This window comes from Trichechus manatus, unplaced genomic scaffold (genome assembly GCF_000243295.1).
Source record: "Trichechus manatus latirostris isolate Lorelei unplaced genomic scaffold, TriManLat1.0 scaffold00232, whole genome shotgun sequence".
Taxonomy (NCBI): Eukaryota; Metazoa; Chordata; class Mammalia; order Sirenia; family Trichechidae; genus Trichechus; species Trichechus manatus.
The window spans coordinates 1756132-1774554 of NW_004444168.1; the positions used below are offsets into that span (position 1 = coordinate 1756132).

Sequence of the window (18423 nt, forward strand, 5' to 3'; positions counted from 1 at the left end):
AAACTATTTGTTCTGTAAACCTTCATCTAAAGTACAATTAAAAAAACAAAAACAAAAATCAGACAACCCAATTAAAAATGAGCAAGAGACTTGGTATCAAAATGGCCAATAAACATATAAAAAGATGCTCAATGTCATTGGTCATCAGAGAAATGTAAACTGAAACCATGATGAGATACCACAACGAAATATCACTGAACATCCATCAGTTTGGCTAAAATTAAAAACCCTGACAATACTGAGTGTTGATGAGAATGTAGGGCAACTGGAGGTCTCCTACATTGTTGGTGAGAATATAAACTGGTACAATAACTCTTGAAAACTGTTTGGTACTGCAAAATACATATATCTACCATATTCCAGGAATACATGCCCAAAAGAAATGAGTGCTTATGTTCACCAAAGATATGTACAAAAATATTTATAGCAGTGTTATTCATAATAGTAAAAAAAAAAAAAAAAGCTGGAACAAACCTGTCTTAGTTATCTAGTGCTGCTATAACAGAAATACAAGTGGATGGCTTCAACAAACAGAAGTTTATTCTCTCACAGTCTAGTAGGCTAGAAGTCTGAATTCAGGGCGTCAACTCCAGGGAAGGCTTTCTCTGTAAGCTCTGGAGGAAGGTCCTTGTCATCAATCTTCCCCTGATCTAGGAGCTTCTCTGCGCAGGAACCTCGGGTCCAAAGGATGCACTCTGCTCCTGGTGCTGCTTTCTTGGTGGTATGAGGTCTCCCTATCTCTCTGTTTGCTTCTCTCTTTTATATCTCAATAGAGATTGACTTAAAACATAATCTAATCTTGTAGATTGATTCCTGCATCATTAATATAATTGCCACTAATTCCACCTCATTAACATCATAGAGGTAGGATTTACAACATATAGGAAAATCACATCAGATGACAAAATGGTGGACAATCACACAATACTGGGAATCATGGACTAGCCAAGTAGACACATATTTTTGGGCGACACAGTTCAATCCATGATACAACCCAAATGTCCTCAATAGGAGAATAAATAAACAAATTTTGGTACAATTATACAGGCAAATACTATACAGAGATACTAAAAAGTTAACCACTATTATCTAGAACATCATAGATAAATCTCGCAAACATGTTGAGTTCCAAAGCCAAGAAAAAAACAGCACATTTTGTCTCCTTCCACTTACATGAAATTCAAAATCAGACAAAATTAATCTATGGTGACAGACAGCAGAGTAGTGATTACTTTTGTGGGGGAGAGGGGAACATTATCAAATAGAGAAGTACCAGGGAACTTGCTGAGGTACTAGAAATGTTCTATATCTTGATGTGGATGTGGTTACATGGGTATATACACGTGCAAAAAATTCAACAAGCTGTACACTTAAAGTTCATTTACTTTTCTGTATGTAAATTATACCTTAATATAAATTTTTTTAAAAATAATAGAAATAACTACAGACTGTAAAAAACTTACAACTATTTTTGTAACATTAAATCAAAGGTAGTATTTAGGAACTGGAAGGTAGAGAAAGGCTGTGGAATGACTTGCCCCATCTTATGCTCCAATTTAGCTGGGTACAATGGGATGTCCAGCTTTTGTTGTCTGGAAACTAAAGGCCATTGCCTCTTTTTTATTCCTGCACCATGGCTCTAGGATCCTGACACTGCCGATGCCACTCACCCCTTCCCCTACATCCTTAAGAAAGAATATGAATTTCCTCTTCAGTTACTCTTTTAAAACATCCAAAGAAGAATATTCCAGAAGGGTCCAATCAGTACAGACCCATATAACATGCAGAGGCTCTTTTAACTCCAAATTCTTAAGCTCTGTGAAGCTGTTATTGAGCACCTTCCTTATGCAAAGACTCCTCTAGGTTCTTGGAACACATCAGTGAACAAAACAGGCAAAGATCTCTGCCCTTGTGAATCTTACATTCTATCATGAGGAGTTAGCCAGTAAACGTAAGTAAATTAAATGGTATGCTAGAAGATGATAGGTGTTATGAATTAAATTATGTCCGCCAAAAATATGTGTTCTAAATCCTAACCTCTATGCCTATGGTTATAATCGCATTTGGGAATGGGTTGTCTTTGTTATGTTAATGAGTCAGGATTAGTGTAGGGTGTATCTTGAGTCAGTCTCCTTTGAGATATAAAGGAGATTAAACAAGTGAGCAGAGGAGAAAGGGGGTAAGATAGAAACCAAGACATATGGAGATCTCCAAGAAACCAGGAGGCAGAAGCTGAAGAGACAAATACCTTACTCCAGAGCTGACAGAGAGAAAGACTTCCCCCTAGAGCCAGCACTCTGAATTCAGACTTCTAGCCTCCTAAACTGTGAGAAAATAAATTTGTTTGTTCAAGCCATCCACTTGTGGTATTTCTGTTATAGCAGCACTAGATAACTAAGACAGACAGAATTTGGTACCGGAAGAGTGGGGTGCTGCTCTAACAGATACCTAAAATGTAGAAGCGGTTTTGGAATTGGGTAATGGGTAGAGGCTGGAAGAGTTTTAAGATGACTAATAGTAAAAGCCTAGATTGCCTTGAAGAATTACAGACGTCAAAGGCAATTCTAGTGAGGGCTAAGAAGGAAGTGAGGAGAGCCATAGAGAAAGTCTCTATCATCTTAGAGAATACGTATGACATCAGCAACAGACTGTTGCTAGAAATGTGGACATTATATGTGCTTCTGGTGAGGCTTTAAAAGAAAATGACGAACATGTGATTGGACAATGGAAGAAGAGTGATGCTTTTTACGCAGGGGCAAGTAACTTGTCTGAATTATGTTCAAATGTTTGGTGGAAGGTAGAAATTGTAAGTGATAAACTTGGATATCTGGCTGAGGAGATTTCTAAGCAAGATCTTGAAGGGCTTCGTGGTTTCTCCTTGCCTCTTACAATAAAATGTGAGAGGAAAGAGATGGACTTAAAAATGAACTGTGCAAAATGAAAACAGAACTTAAAGATTTGGAAATTCTGTTGTACAAACTAAGGACATGTGTCCCAGAATATTCACCAAGGACATGGCTACACAATCTTTTGTTAAAGAGATTAAGTCTGTGACTGATGGATCTAACCAACTACCACAGCAAAAAAAAAAAAGAAACAAAAAAAAGCCATCAGCTTAGATTGATGGAGCCAGAGAAAGAATGAAAGGAAACAATACTGTCTGCCTCTTGGAATTCTACAAGTAGGAAATAGGCCAAAGTAGCTACATCTGTTATCCTCCAAGAAAAGAAAAGGACCATCTCTGGAGCAGCTCGGAGATCAGCAGAACTGTTGGAAGGAGCATGGGAAGGAGGGCCTCCTTGGTTTCAAAGGGTGGGGCTATGGTGTTCTGGATCTCAAAGGATAGGGCAACAACCTCCTAGGTTTCAAAAAGTTGGATTGTCACCAACTCGGTTCCAAAGTGTGGGGCTGCCATTAAGGTGTGCCAGGGGAATGGGGGCTACTGCCCAAAGCTAAGGGGGCGGGGCTGCCATGCCCAAGGGGCAGAAGAACAAGGCCTGTGGGGTCACCGTTCAGATGGACTAGGAGAATGGGACCGCCCAAAGCTGAAGGATCAGCGTTGCTATCCCAGTGGGCAGAAGGCGAAGCTGAAGCCCAGGGCCAGGGGACCTCCACCCAGAATCCAGAGGGCATGGCCAACACCCAGAGTCTAGAGGGTGGGGCCATTGCCCAGACGGTCCCAAAGAACAGAGGATTATTTTCAAGCCTTAAGAGCTAATGTAAATTGCTTTGCTGGGTTTTGGACTTGCTTGATGCCTTTTGGGGAGCCCTGGTGGTGCGGTAGTTAAGAGCTCGGCTGCAAACCAAAAGGTCTGCCGTTTGAATTCACCAGCCACTCCTTGGAAACCCTATGGGGCAGTTCTTCCCTGTCCTACAGGGTTGCTGTAAGTCAGAATCGACTTGATGGCAATGGGTTTGGTTTTGGGTTTTTTTTGGTGCCTTTCCTTCCATTTCACCCATTTGTAATGGAAATGTCTACCTTGTACCTGTTCTACCATTGTACTTTGGAAACAGATAACTTGTATTCTAGATTTCACAGGTTCACAGATGAAGATGAATTTTGCCCCAGGATGGAATACACCTAAAGTCTCACCCATATTTGGTTTAGATGATTCAAAAGATGAGGTTTTGGACTTGGAGTAGATTTAAGACTTTTAGGATGATGTGAGGGGGTGAACGTGTTTTGCAAGCTGCAAGGACATGAATTTTCGAGGGTCAAAGGGTGGAATGTTATAGATTGAATTATGTCCCCCAAAAATATTTGTTGTAAATCCTAACCTCTATGTCTTTGGTTAAAATCCCATTTGGGAATGGGTTGTCTTTGTTATGTTAATGAGTCAGGATTAGTGTAGGGTGTATCTTGAGTCAATCTCTTTTGAGATATAAAAGAGATTAAACAAGTGAGCAGAGGACAGACGGGGTAAGATAGATACCAAGACACATGGAGATCTCCAAGGAATCAGGAAGCAAAAGCTGAAGAGATAAGGACCTTCCTCAAGAGCTGAGAGAAAGACTTCCCCTAGAACCAGTGCTCTGAATTCGGACTTCTAGCCTAAACTGTGAGAAAGTAAATGTGTTTGTTAAAGCCACCCACTTGTGGTATTTCTGTTATAGCAGCACTAAGCACCAAGATAACTAAGACAATAGGTAATACAGAAAAAGGAAAACACAGAGTAGGGTAAGGACGATAGGGAATTCTGGGAGGGGAGAGGATTTGACCATTTAAAATGTTTGAAAATTTTGAAATTATGGGTATTTAAAAATATTTATTATGGAAAATTGCAAACATATCCATAACACCCAATTCTAACTATCCAAACATAAACTATTGTATATAATAAGATTGATAAGATTTCAGCCAAGAGCTGTCCATAAAAGAAGTAACTAATTCCTCCTGGAAATGGAAATTTCTTACAGTCAAGGCTATTTTTGAGACTTCAAGGTTCTGTTCTTAGTGTTAACCAACTCTAATGACGTTGATAGCAACTTGCAGAATGCAAAACCTGGTTCAAACCAGGTAAGGTGAGCCCCCTTCAGGTCAGTTCTCATTTTCACAAAATCTGGGTGGGTCCCCTGTCTGAGAACTGGACTATCTGGAGTTGGTGATTAGCCAGTGAACTATGTGAGTACCCAGCCCCACCTAACAACAAATCATGACGATAGGCCAAGGGCAAGAGTCAAGTACACAGCAGGGCCTCTCAGACCCCTAGGCAGGCAGCATGCACCACAGATGCAAAGTAGGCATAAATTAGGAAGGACTCCAGCATTACATGCTTGTCCCAGCTACTGTGGCCCATTCAAAACCCAAGACACAAACTGTGGGACTTTTAGTGACTACATGTTAGAAAACACACTCTGTATTTTACGCCTGCCAAAGGTTCAAGATAGGTTCAAGGATAAACCCAGCAGCCTGAAAGACCAGGATTTCTTCTCCCAAATCCCTTAATGCCCTGGCACAAACAACTGACAAAATAGACGTTGTTTTGTGCTTCTTCTCCTCCTTGCCTTAGGGAAAGGTTGAGTCCAAGCCTCTGCCCACTTGTTACTGACCCATCCACCCTAGAGCAGAGACTGCTGCTGCTGGGCAGGGCAATGGCTCTGAGCCACCTGCAGCATCCAGGCCACATGCGGGGTTCCCAAGAGGAGCTTAGGCTACGAGGAGGCTGGAATTCTGGGGAGCTCAGCTTGGAGAGAACGTTCATAATGAACTGGAGCCTCTTACCAACTGAAGGATGGCTGTGCAGAGGTGTAGGCAGCGGCGGAGCAGACGTAGAGCCTTGTGGTTCTCCTTGGCTAGAGCCTGTTGCAGCTCCAGCAGCTCGTAGCTCTGATCCAACTCCTGGGGAAGCCAGGACACAGAGCGCAGTTCCTGCAGAAGCCTGGAATCAAGGGCTAAGTTAGTCAAAACCAGCAATCCAGTCCGCCTTCCTTGGATACCTTATAAAGAGTATAATATTCCCAGTGACTCTCAGTGACAGATTCCTCTTGTGACTTCTTTGGAAGAGTTCAAGCTCAAGAAATTGCTGGCTGGGGAATTCTTTGGGAAAGGCTTGGGGAATGTGCAAATGATTATACTGAATGACCCTTCTGCCAGGAGAGAAGATGATATAGGTCTCAAAGTTCTGACTTGGAAGGAGAGATTCCAAAGGCTTCTTCCTTAGAACAGAGGAAGCTGAAGGCCCTAAAAATCTAGATGGACAGATGAGTTTTAGGATCAAAGATGTAACTTCCCTATGGGCTGATCATCACCCTAAGGAAGCCCTTCTCTATCTACTTTCCCATGGAGAACTCCACATCTCTAAACATCCTTTAAAAAGAAGAAAAACCCCCCAAAAGCAGAGAAGATGCTCATAAAGGTGCCATTTATTCAGTGTCTACTAAGAGGCACTGAACATGCTGCTTTATATTCACCATCTCATTTAATTCTCACTGCAGCTGTGTAGAAATCTTTATCTCTAGTTTACAGACCAGAAAACTGAGGCACAAAGAGTAGAGTCCCTTGCTAGTATTCAGGATGTAAATCCATTTCTGTCCAGCCTCCAAGCCCTTATGCTTTTAATTACGGCATGATGATTAGGTTAGATTAGAGGATGTAAATTCATAGAGCAGAGGTTGTAAACTGGTAGCCCACAGGCCAAATTCAGACCAAAAAGTTTTTCATATGTACCACAAAGAGTTGGCCAGCACAGCATATTAATAAAAATTTGAGCTAACCAGTTAAAATTAAGAAATTTCCCAACAAAATGTGGATTCCTAGGAAATCCTGAAAAATAAGGGTACTGACCACACTAGGCCTACTATATTCCCAGATGGCAACAATCATTTGGAACTGAGTAGTTACTATCCTTTTTAGATGAAATCTCCTAATTACAGTCCCACCTCCCTAAAGTCTTGCACTTATCCCACTGCATTCTTCAATACCTCCTGCTGGGCCTGGTAGACATTTGAGTTTGAATTATCAGAGAAGACAATTGGAAATGTCTGAGAAGTGGTGTAGGGAAAGCAAAGAAGTACTGAAAATAGGAATAATTAGTCTTTTCCCCAAAAAGGACCCAAGCAATACAGTGGAAACAGCAGAGAGTTTGGAGTCAAACACCTGAGTTAGACCCCCAAATTTGATACTTAATAATTGTTGCTATGAGTCAGAATCAACTTGATGGCAGTGAGTTTGGCTTTTTGGGTTTTAATTGTGTGATCTGGAATAAGCTGATATAGAAGAATATGTAATAGCATGGAGAAATGTTGAGCATATATTATTCAGAGAAAAAGACTGGTTATTAAAAAATATATAAGGTATGATCCCATTTTGTATATGGGATAGAAAAAAGACTAGAATGATGCACGACAAAATATGTTCACAGTGGTTATTCATGGGTAGTGTGATTAAAGGGTTGGTTTTTTTCTTTGTGTGTGTTTTCCAAATTTTCTACGATGAACATTATACCGTCCATAACAATAATCTTTTAAAAATCCATTGAAGTTGTATTTTAAAGAACTCACCTGCTAATATGGAGCAGCCCAGCTCCAAAGTGGGGCACGGCCAAGAGCAGATGATTTCCTAGGAGAATTTGGCGATGATGCAGCCCCTGCAACTTCACACTCTTCTTCCAACTACAGAGTAGAGGTCAGTGACAACCTGCTATTGCTCTCATCCACATCCCCGCAAATTCCATACCCATCATCACCTACCAGGTCAATGCCTTGCGTACGAGCCAATTCTTAAAGAATGGAATGAACTGAAGCTGTTGCCAGAGAACAGAGTGGCGGTGCCAGGTACCCAATGTCATTGTGTCACTGCCCTCCACAGGATGTATATGCAGGATCCCAAAGGGAGAGAAGATGTAGTGCTCAGGATTCACCTTGTTTGGTGGCACAACCATCAGGTTGTAAGGCCTATGAAAAAGAGCTCTGATCAGTGGGAGCCCTGGGAACCCGTGCAGACTGCAGGAAGGGACAAGAGAAGGACGGGGAGATGAAAAAGGAGGCAGGAAGGAAGGCAGAAGAAAGTAGAAAGTGGGGAAAAGAAGTGGAATGGTCTTCAAACTACAAAGATGGAACAAATATTAAGAAGAAATTGAAGGCAAAGATAGAAAAGAAAACAAAAATAAGCACTTAGCCTATTCCAAGAAGCTCATATCTCCAGACCCACATGTATTATATATATCCCATCAAACCTAAGATGCTATCAATTATAAGATGCATCATTATTATATGAAACACTAAGAAAAAAATACTTTCAATATAATACTCCGTCAATTTTTAAGATGCATCACAATTTCAAAGATACTGAAATATGAAAAAAAAAAGTTCATCTTAGAAATAATAAAAAATGTATATCCCTACGTACCGAAAGAACATGCAGATATAATCAGGGAATTGCTGCCTGGAGTAATTGAGATGGGGAAAATCAAGGGAGAGGTTAGAAGACAAGAAACAGGCAAACAAAGAGGAAAACTACAAACTGATGAGCCAGACAAGTATCTCCAGAGACATATGAAAATCCTAATAGACCCTGGGCTCTTTCGCAAAATGCACCTACATCTCACGTTAAATATAATTTATGGATCGCTATACAATAGTTGTATCTAGTTGTAGTAGACTAGTTAGCATAATGCTATGTTTGAGCACATTTAATAAAACATCTATTAATTTTTATTTTGCAGTCTCCTTTTCATAAGTTGGAGCCAATGATATTTTTAGGCATTAAACACATTTATAAACCTTTAAAAGCTGTATGTCCCATAATGCCTAAGAGATAAAATCGTCCTACCCTCTCTTATCTCAACTTTCTAGAATACATTATTAAGCAGACAAACCAACAGCACTGATATAGATACAGAGCCCTGGTGGCACGCTGGTTAAGTGTTCGGCTGCTAACCAAAAGGTCAGCAGTTTGAATCTACCAGCTGTTCCATAGACCCTATGGGGCAGTTCTACTCTGTCCTATAGGGTCGCTATGAGTCGAAATTGACTTAACAGCAGTGGGTTTGGTTTTTTTTTTTAGAGAGATATCAGAGTAGACTTGTTTCTTTTCTGATACAGTTACTGGATCTTCTCAAGTACCAAAACCAGGTATCATGGAGTCAATTCTGACTCATGGTGACCCCATGTGTGTCAGAGTAGAACTGTGCTCCACAGGGTTTTCAATGGCTAATTTCTTCTGCGGTGCCTCTGGGTGGACTCGAACCACCAACCTTTCAGTTGGCAGCCAAGTGCATCACTGTTTGCACCATCCAGAGACTCTTCTCAAGTACCATTATCCCCAAACTGAGAAAACTGAAACAAAGAGAAGTGATAATGCAGTTGAAGGAAGAATACAGGATTTAAAACCAAATCTACCTGACTCAAGATGCCTCCCTTAACCACTGGACCACTTAGCTTCCTACAGGATAGCAGCCTATCTCAACTGAGCCCTGGTTCTCCCCAGTGTATAGTCCTTTCCCTAGGACATTCCTAATGGAGGCTGCTCTTTCTGCACAGAGCTAGCAGTTAGGGAGCGCTCTCCTCACTCCTAATGGCCACTGCTCCATTGGGGGCTATTCATTCATTCCACAAATGTTTATTAAGGCCAAGCACTGTGTCAGGCACTGAGGATACAACAGTGAACAAGAAAAACCTAATCCTTGACTTCATGAAGCTTAGTTAAACCATTTATCAAGTTCCTCCTCTGTCCAAGTACTGTGATTAGGGGTGAGGACATAAAGATGAGTACTACATAGTCCTTATTCTCAAAAGGCTCAGAGTCAGTTAGAGTATTAAGCAACGCTAGAGAGCAAACGGGGCAAGCCAAGGTCTTCTTCCTGACTCCTAGACCTGTATTTTCAAATGCCTCCAAAACATCTCAAACTGTATGCCTTGCATGCACCCAAAACACAGCAAGTTCTATACGGACCTCATTATCTACCCACTTCAAATCTATTCTTCCTCCTGGTAATTCATTCATTCATTCAACAAATATTACTGAGTTTCCACTCTATGCCAGACTGTTCTAAGCCCTGAGGACACATCACTAAACAAAACAAACAAAAACCTCTGCCCTGATAGAGCTCTCATTCTACTGGAGGAGAAAGATGATAAATATAATGATGGGGGGAAAGAGCAGGAAAAGGGAGATTGGCAGTGCTGCGGGAGGAGGACGTTTCAATTTCAAATGGGGTGGTTAAGTGTGGACAGGTGGCAATTAAGCAAAGACTCTACGGTGGTGAGGGAATGAATTCCTTCCTAAGTATGAATCAAAATCTAGAACAATACACGAAAAAATTGATCAATTCAAACACATTAAAAAAACAAACCCTGTTACATGGCAAAGTAAATAAACACATAAACAAAACCAAACAACAAACGACAGCGTTCTACTTCTGGTGCTGGTGCTCTAGAAATTTGGACCAATTCCCATTTGAGGACAACTAGAAAAACTGGGCAAAACTACTCTATAAACTATGAAGAGCACCTGTTTGAAGACATCAGAGAATACACGAATTAAATCCCCCAGGCTTTGGTTGGGACCCCGAATGGTTACAATTTAGGAGTAAAGTTGAACTGGAAATATACCTCCCTCCTTGATGTGGGCCCAGAACCGTAACTTTTGCTCCCTCAGTTCTGTGAGTCTGTTGATAGCTCTGCTCCCCTTCTTAACCTTTTATGCATGTACAGGTACTCCCTGACTTACGATGCAGTTCTGTTCGGACGACTGTGTGATAAGCAGGTTCTGACATAAGTCAAATACTTCTTTTTTTTTTTTTTTGCCTTTTATTATCAGTATCTTTATAAATCCAATCTTTGGACATCTGCAAGTGAACATCTGAGAATGGTAACATCAACAAACTACACACTGCAACACTGTATGTAGTACATATTACTAATGATAAGATGTAATTAAAAAAAAAAAAAACCAGACGGTTGTAAGTGTAGATTCTCGTAACTCAAATACGCTATAAGTCAGTATAGTAAACCTGACACACAGCTGCCTCTAATGGAATCAACAGGTGCCTTTGGTTGGCGAAAAGCAGCTAAACTCACTTCACTGGGTTTCCTTCTTTGGCAGATCTTGACCTTGTAATTACTCACCGCCTTTTTAGTTCTCTTACTCATGGTTTCTTTTCTCTTTACGTGGCTAATTATCTTTGGTTGTGCTGCTTCTCTGATTATAACATTTTCTCTCTGTAAGCTCTCCAATGCGGTCAGTAGCCATCCCACCCCACATTACGACCATTGCTTCCATACTGGTCAGCTGTTAAATGAATTAGTAAATGAATGAATGATACAGATCACTAGTACTAGCTAAGTTCAGGAGAGAGAGATCAGTGTATGCAGGAAATAAGGTTCTCTGGGAGGGTATATCAGATACTGCTTAAGAGCTTGGACTTTTGCTTTAGACAGTACTGTATTAGGTGAAAGTCCTGGTCCCACCACTTACTATGTGGATTTGGACAAGTTGCTTTGGACCTTTTTATGCAGCAGGATACTCATCTCACATGAAGGAATAATAATAGCACTTACCTGTAGGTGAGGATTAAATGAGATAACATGTGTTTATTATTAGCACAATGTCTGGTATATGCTTGATCGATAGTAGTTATTATTATTTCTGGGCAGAGATGGGATTGAATGCGGCTTTTAAAATAGGTAAGATTTGGAATCCATGGGAGAAAGTGAATAAATGCCTCTAGAGTTATGTGAAGAAGAAGGCAATTTGGTTTTATAGCCCCAGAAGATAAAACTAGGACCCGGAAGTAGAAGTTAAAAGAAAGCAGATTTTGGCTCAGTCTCAGAAATCGGATGTCTTGGGAAACACAAAGTTTCCCTGACACTGTAAAGATTTAAACAAAGACCAGATTCTTGCATTGGAGTTGGAAGAGGTCATCATTAAGTGCCCTCTGAGGCTATGACCAAATATTTCTATCATTCTAGGACAGAATAAAGAGGGCAGAGCAAAAAGCGAGAGAAGGATGACTAAGACAAGAAGCTGAGAGCGAAAAAGGGGAGCAAAAAGGGTGGAGAGAAGGAGGCTGAGAAGAAGAAAAGAAGGAAGGAAACTGGAAGACAGGAGAGAAGGAGTCTGGGGAGAAAGGAAAGGGTAGAGGAGCAGGTATGGAGAGAAAAAAGAGGGAGAAGGTAGCTTGGGAAGAAATCAGAGAGTAAGAGGAGTACGAGAAGGGGTCTGGAGATATGTTGGTACCTAAAATACCGGCTGGGAGCCACATTGAGATAAAGGAAGTGGATCTTCTTCAGGTACTTCTCCGTCTGTAGAATGTTCATCACTCGGCTACCCAGGAGGGAAGTCTCAGGTAAGAAGTCAGTACTTCTCTTTTGGAAGATATTCTCCCCAGAAACTTCCCGGTCAACCTGAGACCTGTATGATAAAAAATCAGAAGGAAAGAAGAGGCAGAGCAAAAAGGTACTGAGGAGGTGGGCCTTGCCACTCTTGGCCAGTGAAAGGAGGAGTTAGATTAGGTGCATGAGGGGACCTGACATAACATTTACAGAGCCTATCTACCATCTATACCCACAGATGTTCACATACTGACCAAATATGGTCCATTATACACAACAGGCACCACCTATATTCACACAGACATGTGCATAAATGACCCCTCCCTTTCTGATAAATGATCAATCATTCTTGATTAATTTTGATTATCAGTAGAAGTTAGTGTTACCTAATACTGCATACAAGTCATGGGAGGACTTTATTTTCTCAACTCACCCACCCTGTAAACACACAGTTTTGGATTTCTCCTCTCTGTCAACCTTCCAACTCTCTAGATCTCATATCTTTGCTTCCATTATACTTGCTCTCACACCCTTCCTGATCACCTCGCCTATGACTCTTCCTTGCTCTTCCCCCATGATCACCTAACCTCTAGCTTTACATCCTTTCCTTTCCAGCCAGGATTGCATGGTATATCACCTCAATCCCCTCAAACCTACACCGACACTCTCATCTTCTTAACTTTCTACCACATCAAGCAACAAAATCCCAACCCCAAACCAATCCAACCATCTGTCTTCTTCTGTCCTATATGCATGTTGTTGAAGGTAGGAATAAGCATATAAGATGAGAAAACCCTGTGGAACTTAAGCATATTAGTTCAATAAGAAAATTAGTTGCCCAAGAAACAAAAGTACATTACCCAGACTAATAATATTGGTTGAGGTCCCTTCAAAGCACAGAAAACCCTCCGAATTATTAAATTTTGCTTAGCCAGGAAAGATTGAAGTTGTCAAGGATTTCATTTTACTTGGATCCACAATCAACACCCATGGAAGCAGCAGTCAAAAAGTCAAAAGATGCATTGCATTGGGCAAATCTGCTGTAAAAGGCATCTTTAAAGTGTTCAAAGGCAAAGATGTCATGTTGAAGACTAAGGTGTGCCTGACCCAAGCCATGGTGTTTTCAATCACCTCATATGCATATGAAAGCTAGAATAAGGAAGACCGAAGAAGAATTGAAGCCCTTTGAATTGTGGTGTTGGTAAAGAATATTGAATATATCACAGACTGCCAAAAGAACAAACAAATCTGTCTTGTAAGAAGTATAACCAGAATGCTCCTTAGAAGCAAGGATGGCGAAACTATGTCTCACATACTTTGGACATGTTATCAGGGGGGATCAGCTCCTGGAGAAGGACATCATGCTGGGTAGAGTGTCAGTGAAAAAGAGGAAGACCCGCAATGAGATGGATTGACACAGTGGCTGCAACAACGCGCTCAAGCAAAACAATGATTGTGAGGATGGCACAAGACTGGCAGTGTTCCATTCTGTTGTACATGGGGTTGCTATGAGTCGGAACTGACTCGATGGCACCTAACAACAACAACAAGCCAGTTAAAGTATACTATGTTAGTCACTGACCCAACTTAGACCACAGAACAACTTACCCCAGGGATAACAATGCAATCTTATTTTAGAGCTCATATTGACAATAGGCTTTATGATTATGATGGATCAGGGCATCCTAATGATGTAACTGCTATTAAAGGTTTGTTTCCTCAATGATCTGTGTAGATTGAGAAGATCAAGAGCCAGGGAGATTGGCTCCTTTATAGTTCCTGTTGTCCAATCTCAGCTGTGGGTTTGCTCTGATCTGATGTCTTAGGACAAGCTCTCAGGCAGATATCTCTTTTAGGTCCCTTGGCAGCTATTCCAGGCCTCCATTTCCTCCACCCTAATCTGCCAAGCCCCTAGTCCCATCCCATCCCTGTCCAGAGAAAAATGAGGCTCTCAGCCATGAACTAATTCCCTCAACTTCAGCCTCCTTTCCACACCATTACCTGCACATGCTCTCATCCTAACCTCTTCCCCCAGTCTGAGAGGAAGGGGTGTCCTTTCTTCTCTAGGAGGCTAATTCCACCATCTGTGCTCTGGATTCCTTATCCCCTCTTTATGATGTATTTTTTATCTCTCCCTCTCCTTACCATCAGCCTATTTATTCATTTGGTCTGCAAATATTTATTGAGAACCTACTATCTCAAGCACTGTTTAAAGAGCTATAAACATTTCTCCATCTTAAAAAAAAAAAAAAAAAAGATCTACTCAGACACCACAATTCTTTCAAGCTGCTACTATCTCTCACTCTCACAGCCAAGCTTCATGAAAGAACAGTAAAACAAGATTTCCACTTCTTTACCTCCCATTAACTCCTGAATGTACCACATCGGGCTTCCTCCCCACAAAACTCCACTGAAACTGCTCCTACCAGCCTACTCCTCGTTGCTAAATCCACTGAACATTTTTCAGATTTTTCTTGTCTCAGTAGCATTTAATGCTATGGACTGCTCCCTTCCTTCTTGAAACGCTCCTCTTATTTCGTCTCATGACATCCTGTTAACTTTGGTGTGCCTTCCCCTAACTGCACACATGCACACCCACACCCACACCCACACACACACACACACACACACACACACCCCAGAGGAGCGGTGTTCTTTTATAGCATTTATCACAATTTGCAATTATATTTTACTTGTATCAACTTATTTATTATCTATTTCCCTAACTAAACTGTAAGACTCTGAGAGAAAGTATTGAGTCTCTCTTGCTCACGCCTGTATTCCCAGCATCTAGCCTGGTACATATTAAAAACTTGTTGCTGTTGAGTTGATTTCAACCCACTAGTGCTCGGTAATACATATTAAAAAACCAAACCTGTTGCCGTCGAGTTGATTCCGACCCATAGCGACCATGTACGACAGAGTAGAGCTGCCCCATACGGTTTCGAAGGAGCAGCTAGTGGATTCAAACTGCCAACCTTTTGGTTTACAGTCATAGCTCTTAACCATTGCTCCACGAGGGCTCTGTGATATATTTTAGGCATCCAGTGATAATGACTGAATGCCTGGGAGGCCAGATGTGGAGAACTTCTGCCAAGCCTTTTATTGTCAAACAAATTAAACCACATTAGCTAGTCCTCAGAGGTCTACTACCAGCTCTGGAGAAAGCACAGAGAACTTGACCTCAACTTCTATGAATATTTTCTCTTCGGTTTTAAGTTTCCCCAAGAAAGGAAACTTGTACTCAGGGCACAGGACAGCTCTTTGAGAGAGGAAGAGTCTGCTGGGGCTATTGAAGGCATAAATTGTTGGCACTGGCCACCCTCCAGAGCCCTGGTTGTTCAGTGGTTAAGCACTTGGCTGCTAACTGAAAGGTTGGTGGTTTGAACCCACCAGCTGCTCCGCAGGAGTAAGATGTGGCAGTCTGCTCCCATAAACATTACAGCCTTGTAAACCCTGTGGGGGTAGTTCTACTCTGTCCTTTAGGATTGCTGTGAGTCAGAATCGATTCGAAGGCAATGGGTTTTTATTTATTCATTTTTAATGGGTTTGGCCACCCTCTATCAGAGCCCCAAGAGTCTGCCTATTTGTCTACCATAGGGCTCTAAGGCTTAAATAAAACCTTGACCCAGCCATAAACTTATAGCAAAAACTGAGGAAGCCAAGCTTGATTAAAGGTAAAACTAGCCTTTTTCCCCAGATAACGAATGTGTCACAGACAAGCTGCAAAGCACCTAGAAAATCAGACCAGAGGATGGAGAGAAATTCAAGACTAGAGCTATAGAACCTTCAGGAGAGGATGTCTCTGTGGGTGTTCTGAAATCCTGAAGAGAGCTCTTAGAGCCAGATAGGGAAACAGTCTGTCATTCAAGCTGCCAGTGGGCTCAGCTGGTGCCCACATTAGGCCACATAAGAAAGCTCTGGAAGGGTCAGGATGAAAGTCCCATCCAATAGTGCTACCAACTCGAATTTGCCTTGGCTTAGCTCACATGCGCATGTGCGGGAAGGCCCCTCAGACATCACTCTAGGAGCAACCCGAGATAAAGACCCTGTATCCAGCACCCAGCACTTAGCACAGGTAGGCCCAAAGGCGAGACTCAGTGATGATGAATGAATGAGAAAAAGAACAAAGAAGGCTTCCAGCACCATCTGAGAAAGAAATCTGGAAACTCAGGCAGAGAAGCTGTTTTCTGAAGCTTTGACTTGCTCACGGTAGCTTTTGATTTTCATTAGTTTCTGCGTTTCCTTATGGGGATTAGCATTAAGATCACTGGGTTTATTTTGCAGACAAAAAAGAAAAGAGAAGCAACCTCAGACCAGTTTGGTTTGGGGTCAGACTAATCCTTAAGATCGATAGGGAGCTAGCCCTAGACATCTAAAGGACCATAGGTGTAGCCCTAAATTGGCTTTTTTTACCCCCCTGCTCAAAGCCCCAGACTGAGTCCCTCACTTACCTAGTCTCTCTTCCAACAGGTTCCTCCTCTGCATTGTCAGTGCCACTGCTTTCATACTGTACAGGGATGTCTGTTGCCAGTGCCAAGGGGAGAAGGCTAAGGCTATCCAGCCACCGTGTCTCTTCTAGGGCCACCTCAGCACCAACAATGCCCAGGCTGTGCTGTAGCTCAGGCAGTGTCAGTGGTCGCAGCCATGTAGCCAACTTCTTCTCTGCCTGCTGCCCATCCCACCGGGCCTGCACAAAAGGGCAGGCGGGGTATGGGAGCCCATGTTGGAACCTCTGCTTCTGTAGATGGCAGTCAGTATGGGAGGTACTCGCTAACAAAGAGGTGTCTGGGGGAAAGGCCTGTTCTATGGCATCTAGCAGGTCTAGCTGGAGCTGGGACTGGACCCAGGGTGCCCAGCGGTACAGCTGCTCCAGAAAAGGCAGCAAATCAAGGTGGTGACATAGCAGTGATCGATATGGAGGCAGCAAACCCAGCACTGCATGCAGGTAGTGCCACGCTGCAGGGCTGCCGTCCTGCAGCACCGCTGAGAACAGAGTTTGGAGCTCAGCCAGCAGGAGCTCCAGCACTGTGGGCTTCTCTGCCTCAATCACTGCCCTCAGGAGCTGTTTCTGTTTCCTCTCAGAGGCCCAAGGCTGCTCTTCTTTCTCTAGGACCAATACAGAGTTCCAAGATTCAAGGGCATCAGATGATGCCTCATCAGGAGATGGGCCCACATTCTTCTCCTCAGTGACCAACAGGAGTTGAGCATTCAACTGCTGTCGCAATGACCTTGCCCACTGCTCGGGCTCCGACTGCCAGTTCCAGGTTCTGGGCTGCTGGACCTCACCTGTTTGGCCCAGCCCAGGGTGGATAGGAGGAGAAGGGCCCTTAGGCTTTGGGTAGGAGATGGTTAAGGTCAATGGGGTTAGGCTGGGAGAAAGGAAAGGGAGGGAAGGACCTAGGGTATGAAAATAGGTGGAAGAGCAGGGTAGAGCCAGGCCAGCGGAAGGCCTTTCCTGAGACCCATAAGCTCACTAGCTTCCCCCCAGGGCTCTGGTAAGAAGCTTGCCCAAGAGGTGGGGTCCCTGCATGCACAAGGTTCCTTCCCACATCCGTGTATCCTGCCCCCTCACCTGGCCGAACTGGTACAGGAGGCAGGGGGAAGGCAGAGAGCCAGATCTGCTGATGAGGTATCATTGGGGAATGCCTGCTGGAGAAGCGCATGAACACAGACGTGGGTCCCAGGCACAAGCTCACCATAAGCCCAGCCACCCACACACAGAAAGCCTGGCGTACACACGTGTGATCACATGAAGAGTCAAACTGACAGACCGACAGGGTTCAATCAGAGAACCTCAGTCACAGCAAGAAACCTACACTCAGAGTGGAGCCTGGCGATTGCCTGAAGGAGAAGAACAGGTCGTCACTCAGAGACCCCAAAGCCCCAGTCCCACAGTCCATCCGTCCATCCGCTGAGGGTCGGGAGGACGGAAAGCAGAAGAACCCGCCCAGCGACGGGATGGGGGGGGAGGAAGAGGAAAAACAGGAACAGGAGCAGGCTAGGGGGTTAGCGGGGGGGAAGGAACAGAAGAGGCAGGCTCAGTGAGAGCGTGGTAGGATTGCTTACTAGAGATAAAAAAGTGGCCGAGCTTCCCTGGGGGCAGGGGCGAGAAAGAAAGCGCGTCCCTGGGGGCGAAGTGAAGCGAAT

The 18423-nt window shown here is 43.0% G+C and overlaps 1 protein-coding gene across 1 annotated transcript in view; it reads right to left on the reverse strand.

The window, feature by feature from the left end:
* Nucleotides 1–17248, reverse strand: part of DNHD1 (dynein heavy chain domain 1) — a 74886-nt gene extending 57638 nt beyond the window's left edge. Inside the window, exons 1-5 of the mRNA XM_004389049.2 lie at nucleotides 16728–17248; nucleotides 12179–12352; nucleotides 7690–7893; nucleotides 7501–7611; nucleotides 5723–5879 (exon numbers count right to left, since the gene is read on the reverse strand). Coding sequence (XP_004389106.1) covers nucleotides 5723–5879; nucleotides 7501–7611; nucleotides 7690–7893; nucleotides 12179–12258 — 552 coding nt within the window. The 5' untranslated portion in view covers nucleotides 12259–12352; nucleotides 16728–17248. The remainder of the gene's footprint in view (nucleotides 1–5722; nucleotides 5880–7500; nucleotides 7612–7689; nucleotides 7894–12178; nucleotides 12353–16727) is intronic.
* Nucleotides 17249–18423: the final 1175 nt, after the last annotated feature.